Raw genomic sequence first — 18822 nt, 5'->3', positions numbered from 1 at the left:
GAATCTAGACTGTCAACCAATGGACCTAAACCTCTCTGCCCCTTGCTCTCTACCACAGTGCCCAAGCCACATTGATGGACTGCCCTTCCAGCATCTCTCTCTCTCCCCAAATCCCACCTTGGCGCCTTCTGGCTACATTCATCACTCATACTCAATTTGGTGTTTCCCCAAAGGACCTTCTGTGTAATATCAGCTCAGTCTGGACTGCCCTCCAATATGCCTCTCACCAGGCACCCTATCTGTCCTAGTCTCCAGAATAGAACACAAGCAATGAAAAGTGGCAACAATCCTAAAGAGACTCCCAAGCTCTACATCAAGGCAGTAGCCCATTCAACTTTCCAAGTTAAGTGATATCAGAAATCCTGTAGGATGCAAGTGAAGATGTTCCAGTAACCTTGCACTGGCTCTGGAGCCCATAAACACCTTTAAAAAAATACAGACCACCCAAATCTGAATAACTGAAGGTGACCTTCAAGGCCCTCACAAACCAGAATAACAAACTATGGCTCTCCAATATTTCACTCTGAATTCTCCTTGAGGCTCTACATCAACCTACTTATCAAGGGCAAATAACAATTTATGTCAAGTGAGTGGGAAAGAATGTGGAATTCATTTATTTTACAGCCTACACACTTCTGGATAAAAATGAAAATTCTTTGGCCATGGTAAAAAAAAGTCATATTCTTTGGCAAGGCTTTTCTACTCCATGAAGATATGGTCCTAGGCTATTAATAAAGATAATTGGGCTCAATCTCTAAATTCTGCTATTGGACTCTCTCAAAATATCAACCTCTGTTACTATTATAATTTCACATGCCACAGTTCATTCCGAAGGACAAATAAGTTTACTCTTTAAATGACACCCTTTCCTCAAATAATCTTCAAGCATTTTGCAAACATCATATCCTCTTCTTTACAACCCTGCCAAGTCAGGGATCAGATGAGAAGGACATCAGCCAATTCTCAGTAACATCCAAAAGCTATAAGGGGACAAAAAAAGAAACCCTCCCAACAACTGGGCCTTGGATATTTTCTGATTTTTAGGAACCATATATGTGTTTGTAATCTTGGTGAGCAACCTACTGTTACTGAATTAATTACTGTTACTGGTACATTAATATGCACATAATATACCTAATAAAATTTTAGGAAACAAAAGCAGTTAATAATCCATTTTTCCCATTGTTCAGATGATCTTGACTCAGTGAAGTAAGATAATGGATTTAGAAATTAGTCATATAATGTAATACATTATTAATCATGGTATTCAGAAGGGTAAATAGATGTTACAAGAATACCACCCAGGAATTCAATTTCATTTTAGATTTGTTTACTCTCTTAAATTCTTTATGCTACCATCATCCCTCGAAGAACTCTAACAGTCTGAAGTTTCCTTTTCTTCCAAAATAGTGATTTTCAACCCCTTTTTAAAAAGAAAGCAGAGTCCTTTTAAAAATAAAATATTTTACAGAAAATCAAATATAAGCCAGATGAAAGAGAAACAACATCGGTTGCATAGAGGGGAGAGAATGTGTAAAGGAGGGATCAAAGAGACCTCACTTGACCCTTCTATTTCTTAAGTCCCAGATCAAACCTTCTAGAAGCTTGGGGATCCTGGGGATGAAGTTTGAGAATCACTGCCATAAAGCATATGTGCAAAGCAAAAATTATGTATATAAAATAGAATACAGGCATGATATACATTTCATCAATTAATGATATATGGAAATAAAACACATACATAAAATACGTGAATCTCAAACACTGACATCCCAAGAGAAAAACCAGCAAAAGACACCAGTACCAAGTTAAAACAAACATAGGGCTAGGGAGAAGATGCTAAGCTCTACAGTAATCAAAAGAGTACAAAGCAAAAGAATAGAACATTTGATAGTTGTTACATTTGCCCAGAAAAAGTTGAAGGGTAACACCCAAGGCTGGCCAGGCTCCGAGAACCGGGTACAATATTATATTGCCATTGGCTGTATAGAAAGATTTTCCTTTTGAAAAACAATCTTTCATAAAAATTGCTCATATTTTTTGAGTCAGTAGTAATCCCATTTGTGGAAATGCATCATTAAAGTCATTCAAAAGAAGAACACAGTGAGGTAAAGATGTTTATTTCTGATTAGTTACAATAGAAAAGAAAATGTTCAGTAATAGGCAAGAGGTTAAATCAATAACGGTATACTGGTGGTGGAATATTATGCAGTCACTAAAAATACAGTAAAAGGTCTCTTTAAGAAAGAAAGTGAAAGTGAAAGTCACTCAGTCCTGCCCAACTCTTTGCAACCCCATGGACTATACAGTCCATGGAACTCTCCAGGCCAGAATACTGGAGTGGGTAGCCGTTCCCTTCTCCAGGGGATCTTCCCAACCCAGGGATTGAACCCAAGTCTCCCACATTGCAGGCGGATTCTTTACCGGCTGAGCCACCTGGGAAGCCCTTTCTTTAAGAAATCTCCACTTAATTGCCTCTCCAGATTAAGCATGTTTTCATTCTCTCCATGAAAAACAAAACAAAACCAGGATGGTATTGTCCCTCTGGGTCAGTTTCTCTCCCTCACCCCATTCACATCTCCAGCTAACAATGGAGTCAGAAGCCAACCAAGAGTACACTGGGTTTGTTTCCAAATGTGTTTAGAATCTTGGTACTTGTCATTGTAACAGTGTAACTTAATTACATATTATATAACCAATGGAAGATCACTGCTAAAAAAATTAGTTATTTCTAAGAAAATTAATTTAAAGCTTTGGAAAGACTTTATAGAACTAATCACATAACTAGCAGTCAAATTACTCATGAAGAAAGTCACTGCAAAAGACCAAAGTAATAAAAATGTGGGCCACTACACTGCTTCATAAGTACCTTCAAGTTCTTAATGAATGTTAGAGAAAACAGAACTAGAAATCAGACTTCGTAAACAGCACTTTATGGGAGTGGCTTATTCAGTGAAGAAGCTGTTTACAAAGTCAGATTTCTAGTTATGTTTTCTTTAATAGATCCAAACCAAAGACAAAGCCTTGGCCTTCTATCAAAAAGCTGAGAAATAAATGCACAGTAAAACAAAATATTTAATGCACGTATGTGATATTTTGTTTTAGTCTCTTCTTTAATCAGTTTTTCAGTAAACTGGCTAACTCAAACTCCAACTGTGTTGAGGAAGAAGTATACTATCATCCTTCAAAAACGCATTCACTACAATAGAGACCAGGAGGGTCTGGATTCACCACTGTATCCAAAGTCACCACTCAGTGTAGTGCCTGGCACATACTAGGTCTCCAATAAAAAAGGACTAAATCAATAAGAGAAATCAACCCTGAATACTCGTTGGAAGGACTGATGCTGAAGTTGAAACTCCAGTATTTTGGTCATCTGATGCGAACAGCTGACTCATTGGAAAAGTCCCTGATGCTGGGAAAAATTGAGGTCAGGAGAAGAGGGCGTCAGAGGATGGGATAGCTGGACGGCATCACCGATGTGATGGACATGAACTTGGGCAAACTTCAGGAGATGGTGAGGGACAGAGAGGCCTGGCTTGCTGCAGTCCATGGGGTTTCAAAGAGTCGGACAAGACTGGGTGACTGAACAACAACAATAAAATCAATAAACTATGTGGCAAATATTGAAAAAATGCTTCTAACAAAAAGCAAACTGAGGAAAGCAGAATATAAAATTACATATAAACCACTACTGCACCTGCATTTTTAAATATGGAGCCAGATGGACAGAGCTAGAAGGCAATGTCAAAATACAAAATAGCTGCATTAGATTAGAATGAATTAGAGGAATTTTATACATTTTAAAATATTTTATTTAATGTTGGCTTGTTCTTTTTTAGATTCAAAAAAGATACTAACCAAGATAAAAGAGAAGCTGTCTGGGTTTCTACTTGACTTCCACAGTAAGAAGTGAACCCACATTTCCATTTCCTAAGCTCTCCAACACTCCAGCCTCCTTCACACTCTCTACTTAACCCACTGCACCACCTCCAGCAATTCCATCCACCTCCTCCAAGACCAAACCTGTACTAACACTTGTTTTGTGTTTCTAATCCATCAGGATGCTATTTTTAAAATCTGGAGTTATCCACCCTCTCATTTACCGTCTATCTGGTTAAAAAATAATTATCAAAACTGCAATTTACATTCCCAAGAGATTCCCAAACACCATCTAATTAAATCATTCAATCAGAAAACAAATTAAAATGAAATATCACTGCAACCCCCAAGAGGAAAATAAACTTTTCAGTCATGACTAGAACGTAGCTCCAGGGTGACGCTCCAAAGCCTCTTCTAATTGCTAGTCCTATGGAACATCCAGTAGAACATTTCGTGACATTTGCAGCTTCCAGGACAACTTTCCCTCCAAAGCAAGGAGGAGCCTGTGCAAGGCTCCAAAGCAACACATAGTCATTTGAGAATGGAAATGCTTTTATCAACGACTAACCAGTGCCCTGGGCACCCGCACTGTGTCCTCATTCATTCATCTACTCGGCCATCCAGCACCCACTCTCAGAAGAATGTGCTGGGAACTGTCCTGGGTGTTCCACAAACACATCTTACGTGTAACCTCTGCCTTTTGGTATGAAACAAAACCCAGAGCTTCCTGAGTTTAACTATGGAAGAGCCTCCAAGTGGAAAGGCTGTGACTCCATCATCCCTCGGCCACCCTCCCACTCCGACACCCACTCCCACCATTCGGTGACTCTAGGAGAGCCCTGCTGCCCCTGTGACCCACTGGCCCTCTTAAGAGACAGCCTAGCATGCGGTTAAGAACACGGGTCCTGAAGCAACATGAGCTTGTTTTAAACCTCTGCACCTTAGACAAATTATATAATCTCTCCATGTGTAAAACGGAGCTTACAAACTTACCTCGTAGCGGGAGGAGAATTAAATAAGTCAACATACGTAAAATACGTAAATAATGCCTGGCACACAGCTGGTGCTATGTAAGTTTTTAGCTACTAACTATCATTATTCTCCCTATTCCCCCTCGGCTCAGCAGAGTAAACTGGTTTCCTCAAAAGGCCCTCCCTACTAACTAGGGGAGACTCGACAGTGGAATACACGTAAATGGCCCGTATCCTCAAGGACAAGCCTCTGATCTTTCCCTTTCCCACCTTCTGCCTTCAGAAACTGGCACTTGGCTGGTGCCAAACACCATAGGCCCCTTACATAAGTAAGATAAATCCCTAAATTTACTGTAGCCCACCCAGCTCCTCTGTCCATGGACTTCTCCAGGCAAGAATATTGGAGTGGGTAGTCATTCCCTTCTCCAGGGGATCGTCCAAACCCAGGGATTGAACCTGGGTCTCCTGCATTGCAGGCAGATTCTTTACCAGCTGGGCCACCAGGGGAGCCAAAATGTACTTTAAATTCCCCCAAATACTTGCTTAAGGATGGCTTTGGCATCACTGGGGGTGCTGTCACTAGTTGTGGCGACACCATCATGGCACAACAGCCAAGCATCCTATGCCTCCCCCTGTTTCATGGCGAGTCTTTCCTAAGTCACTGGCCCTTCTCCACCCGACTATGAGCTGTGGCTTCTACCTTTCCACCTGAGAATCTGGCCTTTTCTGAATATCCACAGGACTCATAATACAGTCATTGCACATACACGAGAAAGCTGGACCATCATGTGTTTTAAGGATAATGCGTCCTCTTTTTTTCTTCCCCTCTCAATTTTTTCAGGTATACATTTGAAAGTTTCAAACAAGGCATAGCTATAAGGTTTCCTGGGAGCAAAAGCACAAAGCCTTCTTTCAGCTTCCACACTGCACTCATTTTCATGTAGAGTCTTATAAATCACATGACACGGTCCACATTCAACATGACAGGAGTGCACTCTGGAATAAGCCCGTGACCCCAAGATCTCCTCACTGCTTCCCAATGTAGTATCTTGCTCACTTCCTCCCTGACCAGACTGGAAAGCACAAGAGGATCATTTTCCAGGAACATGAACACACACCCACACACACACACAGAATCTGTGAATGAAAATCTCTTAAAATCTGTGGGCAAACTAGGAATGTCAAAGTAAGGTATGGCCTGCATCCCTCTGGGAACATTATGAATCACCCTGGGGCAAACACTGTACTTCTACTGCTGACTAATTGTCAATCTGGACCCACGGGATGGAAAAGGACAAGTAAGAAACACAGCAACAGGCACATCAGAGAGATAAATTGCAAGCCCAGTGGCAGGTACCAAAAAGAGCTGCAAAGCAGAAGCGTCAGAGCCATGAACTTGTTTTAAAGTCATCAGTCAGTCAGGAAGCACCGTGGATATGTATACCTCTCCTGCACTCACCTGAACCTCCCCCTGGGAAGGAACTTTTGCACACACGGAGAAACAAACCAAATGTAGAGAGAGCACCTGTCCCCACCATGGCAGGGGCAGCAGATGCAAGGTTGGATCCTGACAACCATGTGTAAACAAATGAGAGTGCTCCTGGGAGAGAAACAGTCAACCAGATACGTGCCAAAGTCTGCCTCGTTGACAGGTGAACTAGGCTCTGCTGGCGCTGTCCTGCCCTTAAAAAGCTGACAAGCCTGGTAGAAAACAGGGGGAGTAGAAGAAAAGAAAAAAGAAATGTGAACGTGAGAGACCGGCATGTGTGTGCACACTCTGACCTGTAGTGCCCAGCAGGAGCTATCTGCTGCCTCTGACAGCTCATTGGACAGGGTCGCCTGGGGAGAGCGCTCCGTACCCCCATCCTCCTCTTGACCCCAGCCCTGGCCTGAAGCGCAATCACCCGGCTCGGCCTAAGACTCCAGACCTAGCCCGCGGGGATCTGTTTGCTCTGCCCCAGCCACTCCCTGGGCCTAGGAGTGGAGCTACTGGAGGGAATGGCCTTCACTGGCAGCCCAGGTCGGGTTCTCCCAGTCCTGGGCGGTGGCGCCACCGCAGTGGACAGAGCTCCAGGAGCCCATGCTTCTTCACCGCGCCCACACCTCCTCTTGGAGAGGGTCTTGGACCCGCGGGCTGTGGTGCAGGTGGAGACCGCTTAGCCACAGATCCCTCTGCACACCCAATCGCCTATGGGCCGCTCACAGCCGGGCTGGGACTAGGGCCGCGCAGTCTTCCCAGCTCTGGCTCGTCCCGCAGCCTGTAGGTCCTAAATGGCAACGACTTGGGCCTCTCACACTTCTCCCCGTAGGCCCTACAGTAGCCAAATGAGCTCGATTGCCTTTGAGCGCTCCCTTGTACACACACCAACATTCACATGTACCCACACTCTGAACCAGACCTGTGTGCGACCCCGAGAGCCCTCGAGCAACTAACCGGTAGTCACACGCACACTGGGACACGTGCGCAGCGCGCCCACACACCGCCAGCGAGCTGCACACACCCGCGCGTGGAGCCCCGCGCACACACGTGTGCCCTGGAGAAGCGCGCACGGCCGCCGACACTGAGGGTCCGGTACTCAGGCAAGAACATACACGCAGCCCCACCAAGCGCCTGCGGCCTCAGAGCCCCGCAGTCGCTCAAGAGATGCCCACCAGCCTCGGCGCACCGCGCACGGCTCTGGACACTCCCCGGCCCCGTGGGCTGCCCAAGTTTCCCTGGGCGCCCGTACCTTGGATATGCTGCTTTATGACATTCTCCAGGTGGTCCAGCCGTTCAATAATCTTCAGGGTGTCCCCTTTGTCTTCCTCCAGCTTCTTGTCGGGCGCCGGCTCCTGCCCCCGCACATACACGCTGGCGATGTAGTTGGTGACCCAGCCCACGTAGAGCAGACATATGATGTTGGTCATGCCGCTCAGGATCACGCAAGTGGACACCAAAGTTTTGGTCTTCCTGGTGCACACCATTCTGGGCTCCCTCCTCCATATAGAGCTCCCGAGGGCCCCTTCTCTCTGCGCACCCGGGACTCCCCCGCGATCACACCCCCTCAGACGCCTGGGGCCGCCGGGCGCCTGAGCACCTGAGTCCCGACAACGGTCTCCAAAGCCCGGACCGCTGGCAGTGGAGCCGCCGTGCCCAAGTTTGGAGCTCCCGCCGCTGGCCGCCTTGAGAGAGAGCTTGACAAAGGAAATGAGGTGGATTATTTTTCCAAATTAAAAACCTCCGAGCCCTTCTCAGAGCAGTCACGGGTGGTCGGCAGCCGCGCGCCTTGGTACGAGCGTCTGGGAAACTTTGCCACAGCCTGGATCCGCGGCCGCGCCGCTTTCCATCGCCGGGCGCCGATTGCCTTGGCGGTCCGACCCTCCCGCGCTGCTGGAAGGACGGCGGCGGCGGCAGCAGCAGCAGCGGCGGCAGGGAGAACCGCCGAGCCCAGCGGCCCGGCCCCCTCCGAGCGACAAGCGCCGCCACCAATCGCGCTCGGGCTCGGAAGAGGGGCCGGGGCTGGGCGGTCGCGGACCAACAGGGAGGGTGCGGGGGGCGGAGTCCGGCCCGGGGCCCCACCTGCTGGCCGCCTCTGTCCCCCGCCCTCCAGGGACGCTCCAGAGCCTCCACCCGCGCCCGCGCTGGCCGAGGCTCCCGGAGAGGGAGCGCCACCAGTCCCAGTCCTAGGCCGGCAGATTCCACCTCTAGGGGTATTCCACTTGCTTTCGCGCAGAAACCTCCAGGCTTCCTGAGGGAGCTCGGCTCAGCTCCCCACTACTCGACCGCTGGGCTTCTCGCGTGGATCCCACCTGCCGGCTGTCAACCCTTTTTCTGGTTGCCAGGACTCAGGGAGGCCAGGGAAGCGTGGGCCGGATCGCCTGTCCTGTCTCGCCCTCGGTCAGGCCCCGTGGGCATCCACTTCTTCCTTGACTTCACCCTGTCAGCAGGCTTCCTGAAGGTCTCCAGTCCCCACAACTGTCAAAGGAGTCAACCCTTTTAGGAATCTCTTAGAAGGTTCTGTACGATCTCCACTGCCAACCACCTCAAAGGTTTTAACGCCCCTAGCTATATGTATTTTTTAAGTCTGTGCAGTTCCAGGACAAACTGTGTCTTGTAACCACAGATGTCATTCATGTGGGCCCGGGCTCATCCCAATGCGTGTGGAGATCCTGCACAGAAATATCCCTCGGGGGACTAAGCTCTCTGTGAGCTGTAAGCCCCTGTACATACTGTTTGTGATTGATGTTAGGGAGGACAGAACTGTGCCTCACAGCAGAGGGGCATGGCTGGACTCCAGTGACTGACACTATTTTGTTATTAGAGCAAATGTTTATTCATATTATCCCTTTCTGCTGAACACTCACTTCTTCTCAGAACCTGAATAAAATCCCTTCAAACAAAGACTCTTCAAAACACAGATTTCTATCCTCTTCTCTGTTTCTGGGATGCATTTTCCTGTCCTGAAGAGTGTCCCTTGACGTGCCAGCACCCCAGCCAGCTGTGATCCTGGTACCCAAGGAGGTTCCCTCAAGTGATGTTTTCTGGACCTGGCCCAGCAAAAGAGGGTGGACACAAAACCAATGAAGGGGCATTTGATGGCCATTTAACCAATGCTTTGGAAGCCCTTCAACCAAAGCTTTGCATACAGAACTCCCAAAAGATACTATGAAAACAGACACAAACTAGAGATCTTGGAAGATTTCTCTCTACCCATAACTGGGAAAGAGAACAATACGAGTAGGTTGGATAGAGAGTAGAGGAGGGCACTATGTATGAACCCATACATCTGAGAAAAGAAGAGTACAGACTATTTCTGGAAAAAGATCAAGGTACAGAAATCTGCATCCATGAGGGAATAAAACCTGTCTCTCTTTCTTTTCCTCTGGAAGTATAATCAGATCACAAACAGAGGTTCAGGACTTTCTTCTAGTTGGATGAATTTACAAACAGTGGCTTTGAATACAGCTAATGGTAAAGGTTTAATTACTCCTTCTGTTCCATACTTTCTCCCAGGAGGAAATTCAGTTCTTCCCAGGATCTTCCTAAACCACCACAGGGCTAGACAGAGAGAAGCAGTACGCATTTTTCACATTCTTAGTGGGGGAAAAAAACCCAAATTTAAAAATAAGGTTCAAATAGAAAACAGAATGGATTGTGTGACTTTATATTTTGGTCCAGCTGGCCCTATCATCTATTTGTAATGTGGAGGGACTGAATGCAGTAAAAGAAGAATGAGGATCAGGCTCTTCTCTCTGAAAGGTCACAAGCTCTGGTTGACCAGTTCAAAGAATATTCACTGTAGGTGCAGCCAGACTCCACGACTCTCATCCCAGATCCACCACTTATTAGTCACAAGAGTTTGGACGAGCTTCAAAACACCAAAGGGGCTCAGTTTCCCCTTACATCAAATATAAACAATACTTGCTGGAGAACTGGTTGTGATGATTAAATGAGAGAATGTACCAGGCAGAATTTCATTAGTGCAGGGTATATAGTGGGTGCTCAGGATCATGTGAGCTTTCTTTCCAGCATATGGTGAACTCTACTAGAATTCCATGAACTCCATTTGCTATTCAGCAATAGTTTCTTCACCGACCAGTATCAGTTCTCTCTCCCCTAATGGAAGTTAACAGGAACCAGAACTACAGGCAGCAAGTTGCTTAACTTTCTGAGCTGAGCTCCAGCACACTGACTTTCTATTCATAATGTCTGTCTTCACCATCAGTGGGGCACATAGGTCAACAGGAAGTTCAAATAAATGGCTGGTTTCTGGGACCCTCTAATTCCCATTAAAGATCCTTAAGTCTTTGGTTTTAAACAGGCAAATTGGAAGGAAATACAAAGATTTAACCCAGAAAGATTTCAGAGTCACAAGGACAGAAAAGAGTTAGCCTCTATGGAAGCCCTCCTATAAACAATGCCTGGGTAGAGATTCATTTCTTTGACCCTAATTCAATCCAACAAGTAATTATTGAGCCCCTGTGGTTTTGTCTGAATGACCAGTTGCCCCAGACCCCACCCAGTTTACTACAAACATGTGTATATAACCTGTCTCATAGTCTCAATAATGGGCCTCTTTTCTGAAACTTGAAAGCTGCTAAAAAGGGATCACTGGGAAGTTAATCAGACAACAGGTGTGAGCAGGCTTAGCAGAGACTCAAGTACAATATATTTCTGTAAATTTATACCTATTATTTGAACCTAGGGTCTCCTACTGTTACAAGGGAAGAGTATCTTGAAGAGTCTATGCAAGGGGCTAGAGATCCTTGATAGGGTCTTTGTGGCACAACCTTTGGATTTTTTACCCATCTTTTATATTGGGTAGGCACCTTCCCTCTTTATGTGATTGAGTAGGGGGCAACTACAACCCATTCCAGTATTCTTGCCTAGAAATTCCATGGACAGAGGAGTCTGGTGAACTACAGTCCATGGGGTCACAGAGTTGAACACAATGGAGCAACTGAGCACAGCACAGCACAGCAAGTAGGACTTCTTACCCACAAGTACAGCCAATCTTGTTGTTGTTCAGTCACTCCGTTGTGTCCAACTCTTTGCAACCCCATGGACTGAGGACTCCATGCTTCCCTGTCAGTCACCAACTCCCGGAGCTTACTCAAACTCATGTCCATTGAGTCGGTGATGTGATGCCATCCAACCGTCTCATCCTCTGTCATCCCCTTCTCCTCCTGCCTTCAGTCTTTCCCAGCATCAGGGTCTTTTCCAGTGAGTCAGCTCTTCGAATCAGGTGGCCAAAGTATTGGAGCCACTCTGCCATCCCCCTAATACTAAGCCTACATTCAGAATGCTTTTGATACCAGGGTTGGAAAAACCAGTCATTAATGGATCTTAATTACCAGTTGATTACCTTCTGGGAAGGGTATCCTGACCTGAGGACTAAAGAGGAGCAGGAAACCAATCTCCATCAATGGCAAGTGTCATTCATCAGAGTGGTGTCAGTGGTCATCTATACCCACCAGATGGCAGCACCATGCAACACGTTGGTGCCAAAGGTGCCAAATGGGATTTGGGGGCTCCAGGGGGAAAATGAGCCTTGACAGTGGAAAGTCAATTCCCAGGCAGGATACGTGGGAAGTGGGTTTTCCAGGTCCCTAGGAGAATAGGGATTACTAGGGCTTCCAGCAGGGAAGGATGCAAGGTTCAGACACAAAGACTGTGGAGAAACAACAGGTCCAAGACTGGATTCTCCCAAACCACAGGACTGAGATGTTATTGACAGAAAAGGCACGCTTCTGGAGGAGGGATGGTGAACAAAGAGAGAAATGTTTGTTCAGTGCTTACATTGTGTCCAGTCTAGTATTTTTCACATGTTGTCTCTTGAGCATAGACTAAGGAATCCAGAGAGCTGGATTCATATTCCAGGCCTGGCACTTACTAGCATGATCTTGGGCAAATTACCTAAACTCTCTGTGCCTTGGTTTTTTATCGGTAAAATGGCGACAATAATAATAATAAGTACCTCCTAATAGGGATGTTGCGGAGAAGGCAATGGCACCCCACTCCAGTACTCTTGCCTGGGAAATCCCATGGACGGGGAGCCTGGTAGGCTACAGTCCATGGGGTCGCTAAGAGTCGGACACGACTGAGCGACTTCACTTTCACTTTTCTCTTTCATGCACTGGAGAAGGAAATGGCAACCCACTCCAGTATTCTTGTCTGGAGAATCCCAGGGACGGCAGAGCCTGGTGGGCTGCCATCTATGGGGTCGCACAGAGTCGGACACGACTGAAGCGACTTAGCAGCAGCAGCAGCAATAGGGATGTTGTGAGCATTAGATGAACTCATATAAAGCACACTGAAGGCACTATATGTGCTTAGTCACTCAGTCGTGTCCAACTCTTTGCAACCCGTAGACTGTTGCCTGCCAGGCACCTCTGTCCATGGGGATTCTCCAGGCAAGAATACTGGAATGGGTTGCCATGCCCTTCTCCAGGAGATCGTCCCAACCCCGAAATCAAACCTAGATCTCCCACATTGCAGGCGGATTCATTACCGTCTGAGCCACCAGGGAAGCCCAAAGTCACTATATAAGTATTGGCTATTGTTATTTTTATCATCTCTGGGCACCAAAGTATTTGAAAGTTCAACCAAAACAGGGACAAGCCACCCAGAGGGGACTTTCCTCTATCTAGGAGCAAAAAGTCCTAGAAACCGACTCTTGGCTTCTCCTCTTTCACCTTATTGAAGGTCCCAAAGAAACTCCTAGAGGAATCACAGAGTAGCAGATCCCAACTGAAATCCTGCAAGTAGAGCCATATAACTCTCTGTGTCTACTTATTCACCTAGAGTATTTTTGAGTTTCTGTTCCATGCTAGACCCAGTGCTGGCTGCTGCTAACACAGAGATGACTTACAGACGTACACCCTTGCCCTCAAGAAGATCATTGTTCAGTGGAGGAGGCCAATAAATAAACAGCTATCATACAGCCTGATGAGCTCCAAACTGATATACTATATTAATATGAAAGAAAAAGGCACAGGTAGACTCACCAGATTCCTCCCAAATAAGTGATTATGCAACTTCGGAACAGCTCTGCTTTCATTCAATCACTGGACAGCTCTGGTGGGTGGGAATTTGTTCCTTAGACCTAGAGGAAAGTATTTGCAAGATAGTTAGTAGACCAAGGATTGATATCAAGAGTATATATAAAGAATTCATATAAACCAACAAAAGAGAGAGGCAAGAATATCCAAATGGAAACATGGGCCAAAAAGATGAACAAGGAATTAACTAAAAAAGTGTAGATATCTAATATAAATAAGAAATGATGCTTAAACTTGTTAAAAATCAGGAAGTTACATTTTAAAATATAAATACCATATCTCATGTATCAGATTGAGAAATTTAAGGAGATGATTTTCAAGTATTGGAGAGAGTATAAAAGAAATAGGTACTCAATATCCTGCTGGTGAAAGTGTGACTGGTACAGTCACTTTGGAATGCCGTTTGGCAGTAATGATGAAATTTAAAATGCACATGCCCTATGACCTTGTACTTGAAGTGTAGTCCATGGAACATTCCGGTGCTTATTTAAAATGAAGAGTATCAGGCCCACCCCACATCTATTGAATCAGAATCTGCATTTTTATCAAAATCCTCAGATGAGTCATGTATACAATAAGGCCTGAGAAACAATACACATGAAACTTTTAACTGCAGGCTTTCTTCGGAAAAAGAATCAGGGTAGCGGTCAAGTGCTGAACTTCTTACCAGGTACTTCTGTAATATCTGAATTTTTATAATGACTACTTCTTAATGTTACACTTCTGAAATTCAAATTATTATTTTCTTAATTTAAAATTTGACTCTTGTTTTTGTGCTTAAAACAATGTGCTTCACACTTGTTGCCATCCTTTGTGAACTGAGCTAGTGTTGGAGGTACTCTAAGCCTGTTGCCCAATCTGTCAAAGAGGAATAGTAACTAAACCTCAGCCCAGCCCCACACATTGGTAGGCTCTGAGCACAGCATATCAAACATAATTCAGCCTTTGACATTCATGATGATGATTCTTCATCATCAGGAAAATGGACATACCTATGGTTTATGGCCATTGAGAAGAGAGCAGTACCACAGGAAGAAGATTTCTGTTGAATGGAACAAACACAAAAACAAGCCCATGCATACACACACACACACACACACACACAATTCTTGAATGACTTATTGTGGGTATTTCTTATTGAACAAAAATGAAAGGAATCATTAAAGTACATGATCACTTTCATCATGTAGGAAAAACAGGAATGTTATCAACCACCATCTCTTTCTTTTGCTCACTCAGAACCATTTCTTAGTTTTGTGTGCTTTGCATAAATAACATTATGTTGCCTGCTGCTGGAGATACAGTAAAGGATTTTGGCTTCCTGTCCTTTAACAGGATGCTCAGTAGAAGATACATTGATTAGTGAAGCGATAGAGCATGATGGTTACACATATGTAACCAGGCAGACTTGGGATTGAATTCTAGATCTGTCTAGTTTTGTGAATTGGGGCAAGTTGTTGTTGTGAAGATTAAATGAAATAATATTTGTAAAACTTGGTACTGAACCTCTGGCAAGTATTCAACAAATGTTAGTTTTAGTGTTACTTAACACTTTTATTTAGACAACAAATTATGGTATTTCATTTCCAATCCATAATTATACATATTTTATAGCATATATTGAGGAGTCCAACCCTTCTGTAGCCCAAGGACTATATATACATTTTTAATGTTCTATTACTTAGAGGAATGAGTATTAGTTTTTACACAATTTATATAAGTAACCAAGTAAAAACTGGAGAACAGTGATGTGTCTTATTTGACTGCCTAGACTTCTAAGACAGGTAGGGTACACCAGTACTGTTCAATCCACAGAGCACTATTCACACATACCTTGTCTTAATCTTCACAACCACCCCATAAGGCAAGTTATTATCATGCCCATTTTCCAGATGAGGAAGCTGTATTTAAGGCAAATATTAATGAGTAAAAGTGGTAGAGGGCTTCTGACTCCAAGTCCAGTACTCCTTTCTATATACCACATCTCTCCTGGGTATCTGTTAAGGAATATCTACAGTCACTGAAGAAATAACTAGCTGATAAGACCCCAATAAAAAAAACAAAAGAAAAAAGACCACAAGTGAGAGATCTCTTGGAAGTATTTGCATCTTCAAAGAGGATTGTTAAAAACAGAAGCACTCTCAAACCCTAAATGGATGCTGTCCTCTGAACAAGGAAAAGAGCTACTAAATCCCTTTTCCAAAGGAGAGAATCTGGCTGGTGAAGTGGGGGAAAGGAAGTCATACATATTGAGCCCTTACTTAGAGCAGAAGTATGGTCACAGATTTCCTCAAACCCATGAAAGGTTCTTCCCTGCTAATTTATGTGGCTTCAAGAAGGCAGAAAGAAGAACTGGGATGGCAAGACGCCTCTCTTCTTAGAAAATGCCTGGAGGCTCCTGTCATGCCTGGGTAAAAGGACAGCACAGAGCCCTCCTCCCCAAAGCCACCAAGGAGTAGCACAGGACCTGTGTGAGGGATGGCTGGTGCCAACCAGGCATGAGGAGAAGCCAGTGACCTTTTCAGGTTTGGTATATGATGGTCTGGGGCATTGCTGGCCCCATAAGTATGTTCTGTGCTTTGCTGCCAACCAGATGGTAAATAAAATATTCAGCAGACATACAACCTCCTCACCACAGCGAGGTGACTGGCTTGTTCAGAACAGAGTGATTGCGGTGGAAGGCACAAATTGCAAGTGGCAAGAAGCAGCTGGGAAAGAGTCAACAATCTGCTTCTTGTGACAGAGCCAGAGACCAGAGCTGGGGACAGCTTGCATTTGCAGCAGGCCCAGAGCCCCTCCTTAGAGAATCGTGGAATCTGTCATCAAAGGCCTTCTATAAACTTGGTTCCGAGACAAATGCAGATGCGCAAAAGTACACAAAAGTACAAAGTACTCAGATGGATGATTCCAGATAAAACAGCCTTACCAGGTACCAACAGATAGGCTGATATAGCAGGATGTATTTGCAGATACCAATATAATCAGTCTTCTGACAGAGTCCAAATCCAAAGACCATCTAGGTATTTGCTAGTAATTCTCCACCGCACATGGAATCTCTTATCCGAGCACTTGATGAGGGAGCTGACAGACTCCAGAATAGAGTGCTTAGGACCTTGTATCCCCAAGTAGTTTGACAGAACTACCATTCAATTCAGCAACCCCACTTTCAGGTATTTTTCCAAAGACAACATAAATAAACGGTTATTCAAAAAGGTATCTAGTCACTGTAGCATTACTTGCAATAACCAAGATATGGAAGCAACCTAAGTGTCAACTAATAGATGAATGGATAAAGAAAACATGATATATAAAAACTGGAATGTTACTCAGCCATAAAGAAGAATGAAATCTTGCCACTTGCCACAACATGGATGGACCTAGAGTGTATTTGCTAAGTGAAATATGTCAGATAAAGATAAATACCTATGATGAATAGCATCATAAGATAAATACTAAAATTTCATTTATATGTAGAATTTAAAAGAACAAAATGAATAAACAAAAATAACAGAAAAGACTCATAGATACCAGGTCACAGTTCCTTCTAAGAATGTCATGATTAAGTAAAAGTTGAGGTCCAAATCTGACCTCTGAGACCTACCCCACTATTTTTTGCTGAAGATCTTTTTCCTAAGGGTCCCCCAGATGGAGTCCGTGGGTCTCCAATAACTCAATGGAGGCCAAGCATCTAGAATAGTTGGAAGAGACAGTAGGGGATCTAAGTCCTTATAGAACTGAGGCTGGAGGGGCTTCCCCACTCTTCAGACAGTATTTTTTCATGCTCCACCCTCCCAGATCTTAAACAAATAATGGCTATTTTTTCCTTTTTAATCTAATCATGGTAACGACAACAAAAGAAGCCGCCTGAACTAGAAGAACTTGTTCAGAAGTCTTTCATCTTCGCAGCTCCCTGACCATACTTCTATCCACTCAAAGCAAGATAACAGGCAAATCAAGGCACCCAGCGGCTGGCATCTGACATGGCCAACTGTGAAAGGCTATGTATCATCACCTCTAGGATCATGTCTGAGTACACGGGTGCTGTAGGGCATCAGTCCAAGACTGGAGAAGACCAAGTCTACTGCCTTACAGAACAGAAAGCTCCCATCCATGGGGTGGGCAGGGGCCTAGCAAGAGGACCCACTGAGGGGCGGAGCCATGCCCTCGCTCAGTAAAATCCCAGAGTCCAGAGGCTGAGAGATCTTTTATACCCCGTGCTTCTCCGAGTAAGTTCCCTAGCAGCTGCGACTTTTTCTAAATCTCTAAAAGGCTGCAGCAGTCTAGAAAATGTTGAACTTCTGAAGGCAGAGGCCCATGGTTACCATGGCCACTGTCAGTTTGCCTCAGCTCATGTTCCAGGTTCACTGATGAGAATCCAGCGTCTTTGACAAAGCTCCAGACCCTCTACTCCATCCAATACTTGGATGGCCACCTTCATTTGGGGAGACTCGGAGCTGGCCATGGAGACTAAAGTGGGAACACAGTCCAGGGCTTGGCCGCCATCTTGGGAATGAGCCACCGACAAGTCGCAAGGGCTGCTGGGAATGTGGAGTCCATTTTTTTTCCTGACTCTAAAGAAAGGTTACTTTTCAACATCACACTGCTGTTGACTCAAATTAATCACTCAGTTTACCAAGTACTGACTTAACAATGGCATTAAGGTAGGGCTATCTGCCTTTTCATAGAATAATCCCAACCTGCTGAGTAATTTAAATGCTTATCAATATTTTTAAAGTGTGTCCTTCCTTACAATCAAGCTGCCACTTTCCACAACTGCCTGTGTCCCTACCTCCCACAGCACTCTCAGATTCTTTAAGTGTTTACTCTTAACCTGCTATAAATTGGGAAAACAGCTGAATTATTAGAATTGTATGTAAATGAGGGCGGAAAGGCTTTTTTGTTGTTTTTGGCTTTAAGCAAGGAACTAAGAAACTCTCCCATGAATAAAGTATTCAAGGGTTTAACACATTTATTGGTTCACATATTTCCTGCTTTTCAACTTCCTCACTGTTTCAGCAGCTGGTACTCCAGCCCCACCAATCAATTCCCTACAAACCAGCCAGAGTGAACACACACACACCCTCCGTCCCTCCAATCTTAGAATCCTTTAGCTGCTTCTCGTTGCTCTGGGAATGAAGTCTGGCCTTCCTGTGGCTTTTGATAAGCATTGAGAGCCTGGTCAGATCTGGCCTCTCCTACCTTCCTCCTTCATCACTTCCAGGCCCTGTGTAGGTCACTCTTAAACTCAGCCCAGGCCCCCCAGCTCATCTTACAGATTTCATCTTAACCCCTCCCTCTAAAGGCTTCCCCAGTTCCTCAGAAGTTAAAGAATCTGCCCACAATGTAGGAGACTTGGATTCGACCGCTGAATTGGGAAGATCCCCTGGAGAAGGGAATGGCTATCCACTCCAGTATTCTTGCCTGGAGA

At 44.9% G+C, this 18822-nt stretch overlaps 1 protein-coding gene across 12 annotated transcripts in view; it reads right to left on the bottom strand.

Moving 5' to 3' along the window:
• The window catches only part of GALNT18 (polypeptide N-acetylgalactosaminyltransferase 18), a 468216-nt gene that overhangs the window by 336396 nt on the left and 112998 nt on the right, over positions 1 to 18822 (bottom strand). For 5 of the 12 annotated variants that reach the window (XM_081545252.1, XM_081545251.1, XM_081545253.1 and 2 more), the window contains one exon: positions 13341 to 13438. Coding sequence is in view for 1 of the 12 variants with exons in the window: in XM_081545250.1 (XP_081401376.1) it covers positions 7583 to 7817 (235 nt within the window). In the remaining 11 variants the exon portion in view is untranslated. Of the gene's footprint in view, positions 1 to 7582; positions 8809 to 13340; positions 13439 to 15227; positions 15296 to 16995; positions 17083 to 17605; positions 17907 to 18822 lie in introns of those variants that run through there. The other 7 variants (XM_081545255.1, XM_081545261.1, XM_081545258.1 and 4 more) reach the window with 6 other exon arrangements.

This window comes from Giraffa tippelskirchi, chromosome 11, assembly GCF_054371585.1.
Source record: "Giraffa tippelskirchi isolate mGirTip1 chromosome 11, T2T-mGirTip1v1.2.pri, whole genome shotgun sequence".
Taxonomy (NCBI): domain Eukaryota; kingdom Metazoa; phylum Chordata; class Mammalia; order Artiodactyla; family Giraffidae; genus Giraffa; species Giraffa tippelskirchi.
This window is presented reverse-complemented; position numbering and strand designations above follow the sequence as displayed.